At 41.5% G+C, this 15,724-nt stretch overlaps 1 protein-coding gene across 7 annotated transcripts in view; it reads left to right on the top strand.

Annotated features, from left to right (window-relative positions):
- The window catches only part of NSD3 (nuclear receptor binding SET domain protein 3), a 183,582-nt gene that overhangs the window by 161,574 nt on the left and 6,284 nt on the right, over window positions 1-15,724 (top strand). For 5 of the 7 annotated variants that reach the window (XM_073798586.1, XM_019921294.2, XM_019921296.3 and 2 more), the window contains 7 exons: window positions 3,876-4,078; window positions 4,782-4,894; window positions 5,479-5,748; window positions 11,439-11,555; window positions 13,201-13,342; window positions 14,840-14,946; window positions 15,500-15,704. In XM_073798586.1, the coding sequence (XP_073654687.1) occupies window positions 3,876-4,078; window positions 4,782-4,894; window positions 5,479-5,748; window positions 11,439-11,555; window positions 13,201-13,342; window positions 14,840-14,946; window positions 15,500-15,704 (1,157 nt within the window). The remainder of the gene's footprint in view (window positions 1-3,875; window positions 4,079-4,781; window positions 4,895-5,478; window positions 5,749-11,438; window positions 11,556-13,200; window positions 13,343-14,839; window positions 14,947-15,499; window positions 15,705-15,724) is intronic. The other 2 variants (XM_019921299.3, XM_019921295.3) reach the window with 2 other exon arrangements.

The following is a 15,724-nucleotide window of genomic DNA, read 5'->3' as shown; positions in this document are numbered from 1 at the left end:
GTTGAGAGTCTGCCTGCCGATGCAGGGGACACGGGTTCGTGCCCCGGTCCGGGAGGATCCCACATGCTGTGGAGTGGCTGGGCCCGTGAGCCATGGCCGCTGAGCCTGCGTGTCCGGACCCTGCGCTCCGCAACGGGAGAGGCCACAACAGTGAGAGGCCCGCGTACCGCAAAAAAAAAAAAAAAGGAAAGAAAAAGGAGCAAAGAAGAGAAAGAGCCAGTTTGCAAAGGAATAGAAAATAGACATGTAAAAAATGCTCAGCCTCACTAAAAATCAATGTACATTAAAAACAAAGAGTTTATTTTTCAGTTAACAGACTTGCAAAGGTTTAAGAGTAATAATTTTGCAGCTCAGGAGGGCATGGGGAGACAAGTGCTCCTGTCCAAGTAAGGCATCACATATCAGACTTGTAACTGTGCATCCCTTTGACCCAGTAGTTCCCCTTCAGGGAATTTATCTAAGGAAAAGAATTGGACAAATGGGCAGAAGTGTACTTACAGGGGTGTTCATTGCAGTATTATTTCTAATTGCAAAAATTTAAATAATCCAAATGTTCAGTCAGTAGGGTATTTGTCAGATAAATTGTAGTGTATCCATATTTTAGAATACCTGGAAGCCAAAAGAAGGAATATGCAGGTGCGTATAGTAACATGGGAGGGTATCCACAATATATAGTTAATTTTAGGAAGTATGTTGAACAGTATATACATTCTCTCTCCATGTGTTTATACAACTTTTAAAAACTGTAGATCTAGATATAATATGTTTTTATTATTACCTGGAAAAAAAACATCTAATGTTAATAGTCTGAGGCATGAGATTATTAGGGGGAGCCATTTTCAGTTTTTCTGTTATACATTTCTGCACTGTTTTAATTTTTAAAAGAAACACACATTGCTTTTTTTTCCATAAAGTTACATTTAATAATTTTAAAGGTATAGTCTTTTTTTTTATTGAAGTGTAGTTGATTTACAGTGTTGTGTTGTACTAATTTCTGCTGTTACAGCAAACTCAGTGATACACATATATACATTTGTTTTTTATATTCTTTTCCATTATGGTTTATCCCAGGAGATTGGATATAGTTCCCTGTGCTGTACAATAGGACCTTGTTGTTTATTCATCCTATGTATAATAGTTTGCATCTGCTAATCCCAAACTCCCAGTGCATCCCTCTCCCTCCCCTCCAGCCCCCTTGGCAACCACAGGTCTGTTCTCTATGTCTGTGAGTCTGTTTCTGTTTTGTAGATAGGTTCATTTGTGTCATATTTCAGATTCCACATATAAGTGATATCATATGGTATTTGTCTTTCTCTTTCTGACTTTCTTCGCTTAGTATGATAATTTCTAGATGCATCCATGTTGCTGCAAATGGCATTTTTCATTCTTTTTTATGGCTGAGTAGTATTCCATTGTATATATGTACCACCTCTTCTTTATTCATTCATCTGTCGATGGACATTTAGGTTGTTTCTGTGTCTTGGCTATTGTGAATAGTGCTGCTGTGAACATAGGGGTGCATGTACCTTTTTGAATTATAGTTTTGTCCAGGTATATGCCCAGGAGTGGGATTGCTGGATCACATGGTAACTCTATTTTTAGTTTTCTGAGGAACCTCCGTGCTGTTTTCCATAGTGACTGCACCAACTTACATTACCACCAACAGCGTAGGAGGGTGCCCTTTTCTCCACACCCTTTCCAGCATTTGTTATTTGTAGACTTTTTAGTGATGGCGATTCTGACCAGCACACATTGCTTTTATAATTAAAAATATATATCTTTCCAGGAGGGGAGGGGTGCAGGTTTGACAAATAATAGATAAGACATTCCTGGATAAGAAATATCTAAAACAGTGTAAGGAGCCTTTAGATCTTCAAACACATTTCAGAATATTTCCTTTTTAAAAGTTTTTTTGCCTTTTTTTTTGAAATATAATTGACATTATATTAGTTTCAGGTATACAACACGATGACTCGACATTGTCTGTATTGCAAAACGATCACAATAAGTCTAGTTAACATCCGTCACCATATATAGTTACACATTTTTTTTTCTTGTGATGAGAACTTTTTTTGTGTGTGGTGAAGGAGGGTGCAGTGTTTATGACAGGGAGCCAAGCTAGGAGTTCAGGACAGCTAGTGCCAGAAAAGCCTGAACTCCGATGAGAACTTTTAAAGTTTGCTCTCTTGGCAGCTTTCAAATATAGTCTCTTAGCAGTGACTGTAGTCACTGTGCCGTACATTACATATTTCCTTTTTTAAAAAACTTATGAATACGAAAATATATTTGACTTAATTTTAATACTTAAATTTTAATCACGTTACATTTTTTAACATCTTTATTGGAGTATAATTGCTTTGCAATAGTGTGTTAGTTTCTGCTATATAATAAAGTGAATCAACTATACGTATACCTATACCCCCATATCCCCTCCCTCTTGCGTCTCCCTCCCACCCTCCCCATCCCACCCCTCTAGGTGGTCACAAAGCACTGAGCTCATCCCCCTGTGCTAGTGCTATCACATTACATTTTAAAGAAGCCCAAAGCAGTGCTCCCATTCACAATTCACTGAGATTTCATATGCAGCTCATATTCTTCTTGTTCATTTTGCAAAGACTCACATCCATGAACTAATTCTTAATGTATTTTTTCCAATCAGGCCTTTCTGGGCCCCACGAAACTGTTTCTTTTCAATAGCTAGTTATTCTGCTGTGAAGCTTCCTGGGGGAGGTGAGTGCCTGGAACAAGGCTGGCAGAAAGCGTGCCTCTGTCTACCTGAGCCAGTGCTCGCACTTACCGCGAGCTCCCGGCACGCCTTGACGCGATTCGGAAATACGACCACCGCCCAGCCTGCTTTGAGGGGGAGCTAAATACTGATTACACAAAAGAGTGTTGTTTTGTTTTAACAATTTGAGCACAGACTTCTACCCACGTTTTTAATTAACTCTTAGATGGACACGGAGTGCTTTTAGGTGAAGCGTGTTCTTGGTCGCACTATAAATCTGGGAATGCGACCGTGCCATCATTTATCTTCTCAGTAATGTCGTTGTTCATTAAATAAACAATTTTATTAGGCATCTATAAATAAGAGACTGAAAGAAATTTAAGTTTGTATGTATCTACTCTTGGTATCAATGATCTTATATACTACAATTCCTGACTTGCCCAATTGTGGGAAACTGTCCAGTGAGCCTCACAGGTGGTTCCCTCAGTGATTGCTGTGGACACAGTCATCATCGCATGAAGGAGTTATGTTTTCAGTCCTGTCCCAAATCTCCCATTTATTATGATCTAAGATGAATTAGATTCTGAAATATACACTGATATAAACCTAGTACATTTGACCAGAAAGTATTTATCCTGGTTGATTAGAGAGTCAGAAAACACCAGTTTGAATGGGAGTGGGCATTCTTTACTGTAGCATCAGTTTATTCTCAAATGATGCCCTTGATTACTAGGAATAAAGACAGACTTGGTATTAAGAATGTCACATTTGGAGAAAAACATGACTTTCCTAGGACTGAAATCTGGTTTGGAATATTATTGGTAAATTCTGATTCTTAAGTTGTATAGTGGTTTCATTGTTACTTTATTATTATGCTTTCTTTTCATGATATACATTCTTTTATAAATATCAAATATTAATTTTTTAAGGAAGAAACTAGATTGGGTGTTTAGGGCCTAGTTTGTTTAGTCTGTGTTCACTATTTCATTCATTGTGTTGTTAAATGACGTGTGGTTTGGGCAGGATTAAAGATAAGCGAGGTATTTTGTGTCCTTAGATTCTGAATAAAAATTGCGAAGTACACAACCTTTGTTTTTTGGCTCCCAGCAGCCACGTAAAGCGTAGTGCGATTTCATCCTCCTGCTTTCAGGTGGTGGCCAGCGGAGATCTGCAACCCCCGGTCTGTGCCACTCAACATCCAGGGCCTCAAGCACGACCTGGGGGACTTCCCCGTGTTCTTCTTCGGTTCTCACGACTACTACTGGGTACACCAGGGCAGAGTGTTCCCTTACGTCGAAGGAGACAAAAGCTTTGCTGAGGGACAGACTAGTATTAACAAGACCTTCAAAAAAGGTACGTTGGACAACGTTCACAGTGGCTCAGAACTAACACCCCTGGGTTGATCTCTCCACACCTCCTAACTTGCATAAGATGTGTTTCTGGTGTTAGAGAGTTTTCACCAGGTGTTATGATCCGGCCTCCATAAGTTTCCAATTACATTAGAACCACATCACAATCCAGTCAGCTGGAAAAATACATTCAGTGTAGTAGACTGTGCTGTGTACGTGAAAGGAGCTCCCTCAGTGATCTTACTACAAACATAGAGATTATTCTGGAAATACATAGTCTTCTTAATCAAGTGAAGCTCCTTTGTAAGATAGTAAGACTAAATGCTTCCCAGGAAGAGCCTTACAGCTGCTTTTGCAACAAGTTGCCAGGAAGTTTGGCTTTCTGGGTAAGAGTAAAGTGAATTTAAATCTGGTACGAGGTAAAGAGCTGCTCTCTGGTCCACGTGGAAACCTCTGATCATTGAAGTGGGACCTCTCCTCCGAAGCAACAGCCTGCACAGGGCACAGTGTTCAGCCGTAAAGGAGTTATATCCTATTTCAGTGTTACCCTGTCCTGGTAGTAAATGGTTATTTCCAGAATATAATTTTAAAGAGAAACCCTCCGGCCAGATTCAGTGTGTTGGGAAGGCAGGGTAAAACTAATCTCTTAATGTTTTTTGTTTATTTGGTTTTTGGTATTTATATACTTTGTTTGGTCTTATTGGCAGCGTTGGAAGAAGCTGCAAAACGTTTCCAGGAATTGAAAGCGCAAAGAGAAAGTAAAGAAGCACTAGAGATTGAAAAAAACTCAAGAAAACCCCCTCCTTACAAACACATCAAAGTGAGTCTTTACCCGTGAAAACATTGCTCTTTGACAGACAGGATGAAATGCATTGCTCTCTTAGTAGTTAGAGGCCCTTGTTGTCTTATAAAAACTTTTGCTAATTACCACCCAGTCTTCTGCAGAACAACCTGAGAGCTTCTGTTGGAGTATCAGCCGGGAGCCGGGGTTGCTGCCCTGGGTTGATGGGGGCTCTGATGAGCCCCTCACACCGAGGAGCAAATACGTTTGATGGGGAAACCTGTTCTTGATCCATCAGTTTGCCGTGTGACCGAATAAAAATATAGGGATTTAACCCCTTTCTTCCAGACAGCCCACAGTGGTTTTCAGTTTTGAAATTGTCATCAACTGGTAGAAGGAGAAATACACAGGATAAATAAGTGAGAACTCACATCAGGTTTTGATATTTTTGTCAACTAAGGAGAGACAGCTATTAGTCTTAGCTTATTCATGGGGAAATTATGATCAAGATAAAGAGCCTTTCTCAGGGTCACACCACAGGGCAGTAGCAGAGCCAAGAGGGCCTGGGTGTTTCCTGTGTCCTGTTCAAATTCCTCCCTCCCATTTGTGATTTTGTTGTTCAGGCTAACAAAGTGATAGGAAAGGTACAGATCCAGGTTGCAGACCTGTCAGAGATTCCCCGCTGTAACTGCAAGCCGGCTGACGAGAACCCGTGTGGCTTGGAGTCCGAGTGCCTGAACAGAATGCTGCAGTACGAGTGTCACCCGCAGGTGTGCCCGGCAGGGGAGCGCTGCCAGAACCAGTGCTTCACCAAGAGGCTCTACCCGGACGCAGAAATCATCAAGACGGAGCGGAGAGGCTGGGGCCTCAGGACCAAAAGGAGCATCAAGAAGGTAGCGTGGGATGGGGGCAGTGGCGGAACAGACCAGGACCTATGCCTCTTAGAAATGCTTCAATAAGGATTAAATACATGGGGATTTATTCCAGAATTTTGAAACTTCCGAAGCTGAGAGTTTGGCACTTCTTGAGCAAAGAGGGAGCAGTAAAAAGAGGTAGTAATAAAATACACATAACACACCACTGTGAAGCAATTATACTCCAATAAAGACGTTAAAAAATTTTTTAATTAAAAAAATAAAATACACATAACCTTTGGGTTTCCTATGATCAGTCAAAAAGGAGAAGGGACACTGGTAATTCTATTTGAAATAATTTTTACTTGTTAAGCAAACTAGATTTAAAATATGTAAAGGAAAAAGAGTAAAGTTAAGGGCGTACTGAGACAGAAACTAGCAACCCCAGGACTTTGCTCCAACATCATAATTCATTAGCCATGAAGCCCTGGTCAAGTCACTTAACCTCGCTGAGCCCCAGTTTTTTTCATCTCTAAAATGGACATAATTCCTGCCCTACATGTTTAAGAGTTGTTGCTAGTCTCAAACTAGATCATATATACAGAAGCAACTGGAAAAAGTTGAGATCTTTGATACTTATAAATTATCTTCATTCTTATACTTTGAAGCAATTTTTCAAAGCAGTCTCTTTGTTTAACATGAGAAATACATGTCCATTGTAGAAGATATTTTAATGCAAATAGCTCAAAGAAAATTGAAAATCACCAGTAAATCCTGCTATTCAAACAGTGGCTCTCAACCTTTAGATATCCTGAGAATCTTCCGGGGTCCTTGTTAAAACAGTGCCACCTGAAATATTGGTGACAGGCCTGAACAATCTGTTTTAAAACAAGCCCCCACCTCCACCCTTCCCCCCACCTGCCAACATATAGAACTTGGAGCCGTGTTTAGTGAGAGAAGACAGGCCTAGTGGGAATTTAAAATTATTCTTGGCATTTTTCTGCCTTTTAAAAAATCACCTTTGTCATGAAGAAATACCATATAATGTAGTAAAGAAAATCAAACAATACAAAAACAGATAATAAAGCGTGAAATTCCTCCTTCACCCTCAAATGGACAGGACCATTGTCCATAGGTTGGTATGTAGCCTTTTAGAACATTTTCTTTGCAATTCTACACATAAACACATATGCAAATACATATTCATGTATTCTGTATTTGTAGGGTTTTTAAACATCAATATAATCACACCTATGATTCTTTTTTCCCACTTAATGTATCAGAAAATTATTTTTATGGCCGTAACACAGATTTCACCTCATTGTTTTTCATAGTCTCATCGTATTCCATAGTAAAATGTACCATCATTTACACAGCCTGTTTTCCAATAAATGTGTGTGTGTGTGTGTGTGTGTGTACACACACACACATTCTTTCATTCTGTTGATCATCTGTCATCCGTTTCTGTAGGTCAGATTGCTTGGGTGAAGCTCACTCATTCAGCACGTGTTTGTTCAGCGGCTTCCCTGTGCCTGGGGCTGTGCTAGGCACTTGGAAGACAGCAGTGAGCAGGGCACCTTTGTGAGTCCACCAGGGACAGATGATAGACATGTGGCGCCACTTACCACCAAATGCCACCAAGAAAAACAAAGCTGTCAAAGAGGGTAGGGGTGACAGGGACTGGGTTCAGGAAGGTCTGACCCGAACGTGTGAGCGAGGAGGGCGTGCAGGCACGTGGAAGAGCAGGCCGGAGTGAAGGCCCTCCTGCGCCAGGACAGCAGGGAGCTGGAGAGGGAGCAGAGGAGGGCCGGGGAGGTGGGCGGGTGGCAAGGTAGAGGGGCAGCGGGACCAGGTTGTGCGGGGCCTCGTCGGCCTCGGGACAGGGACTTCTGGCGGAGTTTAGTAGGGAGGGCGTCCGTCTGCCTCGATGTGTTGGTTTTCTGTTGCTGCTTAACAGGATTACCACAGACTTGGCAACTTACAGCATAACACACAGCGTACTATCCCACAGATCCTATAGGTCAGTGCGTAGCTGGGTCCTCTACGTAGGGGCTCACCAGGTTGCGGTCAGGGCACTGACCTGGCTGGATTCTCATTCTTGTGCCTCAACTAGGGAAGGATCCGGCTTCCCAGCTTGCACGGCTGCTGGCACAGTTCTGTTCTTCACGGCGCTAGGTCTGAGAGCATTAGGTGTTTTGGGTTTGGGTTTGTGGTTATTGTTGTCTTGCTGCTCTTGGCTTCCAGAGGCTCCTGCAGTTCCCTGCCAGATGGGGTTCTCCAACAGGGCTGGCTGTTTGCTTCCTTACAGCCAGCGAGGGAAAGAGACGCTCCAGCAGGATGGATGCTGAAGCCCTAATGTAACAAACTCACGTAATCACATCCTGTCACTTGGGCCACATTCTGTTGCTTAGAAGCAAGTCACAGGTCCTGCTGTCTCCAGGGGAGGGGATTACACAACGGCGTGAGCACCAGCAGGCAGGGGTCACTGGGGCCACCTTAAGAGTCTGGGCTTCAGAAGAATAACTTGGGCTGTACTGTGGGGAATTTATGATCATGGAGAGAGAGCAATAAAAAGGAGACCATTACAGTCCCGGAGAGAGATGCTGGTGGCCTGGACTAACTAGGGTTGTAGTTGAGTAGGAAGGAAGTGGTTGGATTTCTGACATTTTAAAGGTAGAGCCAACGGGATTTGCCAATGCATTGGGTTTGTGGATTGGGTCGCCTGGTCAAAGGCCATCTGCGTTTAGAATGGCATCATATAATGCACATGTTTTGATATTACTTTAATGCCCTGCATATCACTTGCAAATTTTTGCTTATGATTTCAGGGGAGTTTGGGGAGCCATCCTGAAATCTATCCAGTTTAATACCATGTTAACATCTTTTAATAACATTTATTTAATAACACTTATTCTAAACCATATTCTAATTTACTAAATTAATGATATAATTAAGAGAAAAGAAAATACAATCAGGATTATTCTGCACTTTAGCACTTGAGGAATTGCTAATGTTAAGACAATTGGTGTTTTACAAAATAGCTAGAAATATACAGTCACTGAACAGCATAATCATAAAGACTGTAGCAACATGGAGAAGGTTTGGGTATACTTAGGGGACAGAAACCAAATAGCAAATTGAATGTACACAGTCAGTCCCCTTCTTTTCACACGTAACAATTCCTAAAAACGTGTGCCAGAGTTAAACAAGGGACTTCCTGTTATGAAGTGGTTTCTTTCTTAGAAATTAAAAAAATTACATTAAGTACTGAATTAAACCCTGCCTTTTTGCCATTGCCTTTAAGGACAGATTTCTAGCATTTTAAAAGTTTTTTTTTGGTTTTTTTGGCCACACTGCGCGGCTTGCTGGATCTTAGTTCCCCAACGAGGGGTTGAACCTGGGCCCTCAGCAGTGAAAGTGTGGAGTCCTAACCACAGGACCACCAGGGAATTCCCTAAAAGTTCTTTATTTTGTTATTTTTAATCCATAATTGAATTCACAGTTAATGGTTTTAAGTCCAGTGAGCAACTCTTTGAGGCTAAAGATTTGTCACTTTTTGGATGCCTAAAGTATTTCTTTTACAAAATAGCTAGAGACATTTATTCACAATGGTATTGAGTTTACGAGACTTCCACGCCTCATGTTTGATATCAGCACTTTCACCTTTCTGTATTCACCAATTTTCATAGAATAGTAAATATAAACTATAATAAATGGTTTCCAGGCCTTTCAAGCCACAGAACCCTTTCTTCAAATGAAACCTTAACTTGAATCCCAATTTGTTAAAAAAAACATGAAGCGGAGCTGATTTGGTTTAAATTCTGCTCTGTAGGTTTTCATTAAAGGAAACTTGCCATACAATAAAGGAACACTAGGTGGCAGTGCAGCCAAGACGGCAATGAAATCTTCTACCTGGTGAGGGTGGTGATACCGTACAAAGGTGCAGAATGTTTTCAGCAGCCGGGGTCCAAGTCCAAACTGGGTGTAGGAAAAGCCACTCTGGGCCACAGTGCGTAGTACCTGAACGTGCAGAGCGGTCCTGCCGTGGTGTTGCAGTTAGAGATGAAGTGCGGTTCTTTTCTAACTCTTTGTCAGAGCTTGTACTGTCAGTTAAAATGGGGGAGAGAAGAAGCCTGAGGTGCACTCTTGTGGTGACCAGGCCCAGCTGAAACGAGCGTGTGGCTGCCTGAAGCAGGCGGGGTTCCTCCCCCATCTCACCCACGGCCGGCCGGCCACCTAGGGAAAGGCTGACCCACAGGCGCCCTTCTCTTACACAGAAATCACAATCTTGTCTTTTTATCAGTAGAGAAAGGACATTGGCTTATGCTCTTAATTATTCATCAAAATCAGAAAATATAATATAGTACTCTTGAGATGACTGGTACTCTCAGTTCTGTGATACTAAGAGCTATGAGAACGGCTAGTGAGAATTTGTGTCGGGGGCCGGGGGAGGAACACAAGTCTGGTGAAGCAATAAGCAAATACATTTTAATTTACTGCCTAAGACATTTCTTTACCTTAAAAATGTATTGGTAACACCAGTAAGTCCTGTAGCTAATGCTGTTGTCCTAGACTGAATCAGCCACGCTTTTGAGGTAAAAGGGTTAATGCTTATGCATTTGTAAACATGAAAGGTTGAATGTACCGTGTTTACACTTATTTAAAAAGGAGCTTATCGCTACACACCTGTTAGAAACAGCAAAATGAGAAATAGGGACTATACCACATGTTGGTGAGGAAGTGGGGAAACTGCATCTCTCCTACCTGGGGAGAGTAGGGTGCGAACGCGCAGTGGTACAGCCACTCCGGAAAGCAGTTCAGCAGTTTCTTAAAAAATTAAACATGTGCTCACCATATGACCCAGCATGTATCCCAGAGAAATGAAAACCTCTGTCTGCACAAAAACTTTATCAGAGTGCTCACAGCGGCTTTATCTGTAATAGCCAAAACTCGGAGACCATTCACATGTTCTCCAACCGGTGACCGGTCACACAAACTGTGGTGCCTCCTTGCTGTGGCACAGCACTCACCAGTGACAGAAGAATGAACTGTTAATACATTCAACTTAGATGGATCTCAAGGGAATTAGGCTCAGTTTTTCTTTAAAAATCCAATCTCTAAAGGTTACATACTGTGATTCCATTTATAGAACACTCTCAAAATGACGAAAACTATAGAGTTGGACAAGGTCCTACTGTTTTTCGCACAGGGAAGTATATCCAATATCCTGTGATAAACCATAATGGAAAAGGATATGAAAAAGAATATATGTATAACTGAATCACTTTGCTGTACGGCAGAAATTAACACAACATTGTAAATCAACTATACTTCAATAAAATAAATTTTTAGAAGAACTATAGAGTTGGAGAACAAATTAGGGATGGAGGATGGATGTGGTTATGAAGGAGAAGCACAGGGCATCTGTGCTGATGGGACAGTTCCGTATCTTGCTTGTGGTGGTGGTTACCTGACTCTACACCTGGTAGAATCCCATAGCACCACACACATGCACACATAACACACACAAATGAGTGCCTGTGAAATCGGGGAAATATGAATAAGGCCTGTAGATTGTACCAATGTCCATTTTCTGGTTTTATTTTGTACTATAGTTGTATTTCCAGGAATGTTTTTGGTTAATTCTCGGATTATACATGTGGTGTTAAGGAATGCTTTCTAATAGGATACACTGATTGTACATTTATGTATTGCGTGCTCCTCTGCAGGGTGAATTTGTAAATGAATATGTTGGCGAATTAATTGATGAGGAAGAATGCAGATTGCGAATCAAGCGAGCCCACGAGAACAGTGTAACTAATTTTTATATGTTAACTGTTACCAAGGTAAAATTGCTTTTTTTTTTGGTAAGAAAAAAGGATTTTTTGGTTTAATTTGGTGGTCTTAGGTTAAACTCAGTTTCCTTCCTCTCATTTGGTTTTTCTCAAGCAAATTATAATGGTTTGCAGTAGCCAGTGTGTGTCCCACTATAATATGCTCGTTATACCAGAGTACAAAAGTGAATGATTACTGGCATCTCGCACAGGTCATGTGAGACGCGCTGTGAGTGAGAAGATGACCAGGAACAGGGTTGACACATCTGGATTTGAGTCCCAGCTCTTAGTCACTGAAAGACCTGGCCCTCAGTTTCTTTATCCCCAAGGGAGAGAATTAGCTCTGTAATTCTAAGTTATAAACCACCAGTAAAGTTCTGCTTTAGCAAAAATCCTAACTGTAAATTGTTCTATATATTTAAACTTTTTTTATGAGTTAGGAAAAATGAATGCTGTCAAAAGAAAAATGACAGTAAAACTTCTGGTTTAATACATGTAACTGTGAGTGCTGTTTGATGCACATGACAGCACAACTATTTCATTTAATTTCTTCAACAGTCCTCTGGAGTATAACCTTTAAAAATTGTGACTCACTGTATTGTACATCTGTAACTTATATTGTACACCAATAACTATACTTCAATAAAACTATACTTCAATAAAAGATTTAAAAAAAAAACAGTCCTCTGATTTACAGAGGACGAGAGACTGAGATCCAGCCATAAGTGATTTGTTGGATATCTTGTTACAGTTTAATGATGAGCCAAGACTAGTACCCATGTTTCCTGTGTTCCAGGCTGTCTCTAAAACTGAGTCAGAACAGCCTTACAAGAACCAGAAATCATTGAAAAGAAGCACTATGTTAACTGATATGTCACTGTTGGAAAGTTTTACCACCTTCATGAACATACACTTTATATACATAAAATGCCATTTATTTGTGACTGCTCATTGGCCCCTTAAATCCTAGCCTCGCTGCCGGTGACCCCTGCAGCCACCTGGACAGCACTTGGGAGGCTCCGTCTTCTAGAGCTTTCCCAGACTATCAGAGTTTAAATTCAGGGAGCCAAAATGTTGAGCTTTTTATGGTATTTTGAACTTTTGTGTAAGTAAAAATAGACTATGAAGATTATATCCCAAACTCTAGCCCTTCCATCAGTCAGATCTCCAAGTCTTCATTCCGAGAAGTTTCTTGTTTTTCCTGCCTCCCTCTTTATGGCCTAAGCTCTCATCCATCTACCCCCCTACAAGCTTTGCTTCTTGCTTAGAGCAGGAAAGGAGGACTGACAGCAAAGCACCATAGTTCCCGTCACAAGTGGCATCCGTGCTGAGAGCGGTCTACTCAGACAATGCCTGTCGCTAAGCCCACGGCCAGCTGATCTCAGTCGCGTTATTCTGTGGTGTGTTTGTTTCTAGAAACAAACTTTAAAAGAAACTAAACTCCACTTTATCTTACTTGCTTTTGACTTGGTCATCATGTAAAGCAGAGACCTCAGTCAGTCGTGCTGCGAGCACAGTTTCGGAGCTGTGGGTCGTCGGCCCTCAGCTGGCGGCAAACAGTGCTGCCTCGCGGCTCTCGCCTGAGGTGGATGTTTCTCAGACACGCTTGTGCTCAGTTTCATGTCAAAGGAACTTTTCCTTTCTTTTCTTTCTGAAGGACCGTATCATTGACGCTGGCCCGAAGGGAAATTATTCTCGCTTTATGAACCACAGTTGTAATCCAAACTGTGAAACACAAAAGTGGACGGTGAATGGAGATGTTCGAGTTGGCCTTTTTGCTCTTTGTGACATTCCTGCAGGTAAAAGGGACTCTGCCCCCTCCCCGGAAAGCAAGTATGTCTTTGAGGGCAGGACATTCTGACACTCAAGTGTCAGACAAGTTTTGACACTCAAGTATTTATTCAAATAAGATAAAGAGCTATATTTAGAATTGTTACCTGCCTGTAGGAAGTAAACATCTATATCCTGCAAAAGGGAGCGTAGTAAGAGAGGGTATCACAGAATTCTGTGTCTATGATCCCACTGAATTAGTTCTCCAAATTATTGCTGTCTGTATAATGTAACCAAATGTTTAAGCTTTTTTTTCTTTAATATTAAAGAAAATATTAACCAGTTGTTACCATCAACTGGTCTCTTCGTTTGTTTGCGGGAGGTTATTTTGTTTTGTATTTTAGTTTGAAAAATCAGTCTGTTTCAAATTAGACATAAAACGCTTCTCAAATCAGAGTTACTGCTTTCATTTTTCCTTACCCATCCAGCATCAATAACAGCAAGACTTAATTTCTCGTTTGTTAAGTCTGTAGAAAAATGGGTGGGAAGAGAAATGCTGTAGCTAAAAGTGATGTAAACTGTGTTTCTAGCATTCGCTGTGGATTGCTGAGGTCCAGCTAAAGAAAGCTTGAACTGGGAATTCCCTGGCAGTCCAGTGTTTAGGACTCAGTGCTTTCACTGCGGGCGCCCAGGTTTGGTCCCTGGTTGGGGAGCTAAGATCCTTCAGCCAAGCAGTGTGGCCAAAAAAACAAAACAAAAAAACCTTTAAAATGCTAGAAATCTGTCCTTAAAGGCAACGGCAAAAAGACAGGGTTTAATTCAGTACTTAATGTAATTTTTTTAATTTCTGAGAAAGAAACCACTTCATAACAGGAAGTCCCTTGTTTAACTCTGGCACACGTTCTTAGGAATCTGTTATGTGTAAAAAGCAGGGGACTGACTGTGTACATTGAATTCGCTATTTGCTGCATGGTGTGGCCAAATTTAAAAAAAAAAAAAAAGACGAAAGAAAGCAAGCTTAGACCTCCTAGTTTGAGTCCCTGGGTCTTTGGTGTATGTAGTAAATGTGCATTTTGAAGTCTTTTCTGATCATAATGTGAGGCATTAATTACTGGAAATGGTATGGCTGTGACAATTCCACGGTCATCTTGTTTATTTAGAAACTAGTGTAAATTAGTTTTAGAAAAGAGAGCTAAACTAGAACCCATTTTTCTTGAGCACAGATTTCAGATTCTTAATCTCTGTCACATGGTCTTTGACCACTTCAGTGAAAAGAATATGATGGTCTTTGTAGAATATTTATTTTTGTTTTAATCATTGGTGGATCGGATGTTTTTCTCTAGTTTTTTGGGTTTTTTTCGTTGTTTTTTTCCTTTTTCCCATCACCGTCTTCAGTGTGGAACACGGAGGATGGAAGGGTCTTCATGTCAGAATTATGTCTCTTTTTTCGTTGTGAGGGTGTGTCTTTGACAGCATTTCTCTCCCCCAGGACTTGAGTCTGAATACTTCTCTCTCTTGTGTTCTAGGGATGGAGCTAACATTTAATTACAACCTGGACTGTCTGGGCAATGGCAGGACGGAGTGCCACTGCGGGGCGGATAACTGCAGTGGTTTCCTCGGCGTGCGGCCAAAGGTCAGTGGCTGCAGGGGGCGCCCCTGGGGCTGGGGAGGGGCTGCTGAAGAAGCTTGTTTGGGGCTGTCTCAGGAGGTGCTGGCCAGGGGGACCTGGTTTAATTTGCAGGCCAGCAGTTGCGTTTACCCAGAGTTTAGACTCCGACCTCCCACTAGAGCATATCTCAGTGAGAACTGTTAGGTTCTGAAAATGTCTGTGTTTCTGATTGAATTTGAACTTAGCAAGATCTTTTTCAAAAACTTCAAAAAAAATTCACACTATCCTAATACACTTTAGTGTATCCGAATTATACACTTTAAATTGGTGAACTTTATGGTTTGTGTATGCTATCTCAGTTGTCTTTGCAATTTGGAAAAAAAAAAACACCTATTCAAAAAATCAATGAAAAATGATTTATTTTTACTACAGTTCCGTGACAGGGTAAGCCCTCCTGGTGTTTTAGGTAACCGAACAACAGGTGAATTTAAATGAACGTGAGGTTGTAGGATCTCCCTTTTACGTAAAGCTTCACGCACTGTGATCGTTAAAACCATGACCCCCTCTCTCCTGCCAGTCGGCATGTGCGTCCACAACTGAAGAAAAGGCAAAAAACGCTAAGCTGAAGCAGAAGAGACGAAAAATCAAAACAGAGCCGAAGCAGCTGCATGAGGATCACTGCTTCCAGTGCGGGGACAGCGGCGAGCTGGTCATGTGCGACAGGAAGGATTGCCCCAAAGCCTACCACCTGCTCTGCCTCAACCTGCCCCAGCCGCCCTACGGTGAGCCCGGCCTGCAGGCC

This window comes from Tursiops truncatus, chromosome 21 (assembly GCF_011762595.2).
Source record: "Tursiops truncatus isolate mTurTru1 chromosome 21, mTurTru1.mat.Y, whole genome shotgun sequence".
In the NCBI taxonomy this organism is placed as follows: domain Eukaryota; kingdom Metazoa; phylum Chordata; class Mammalia; order Artiodactyla; family Delphinidae; genus Tursiops; species Tursiops truncatus.
The sequence above is the reverse complement of the archived record's forward strand: the minus strand, read 5'-3'. Positions and strand labels throughout refer to the sequence as shown.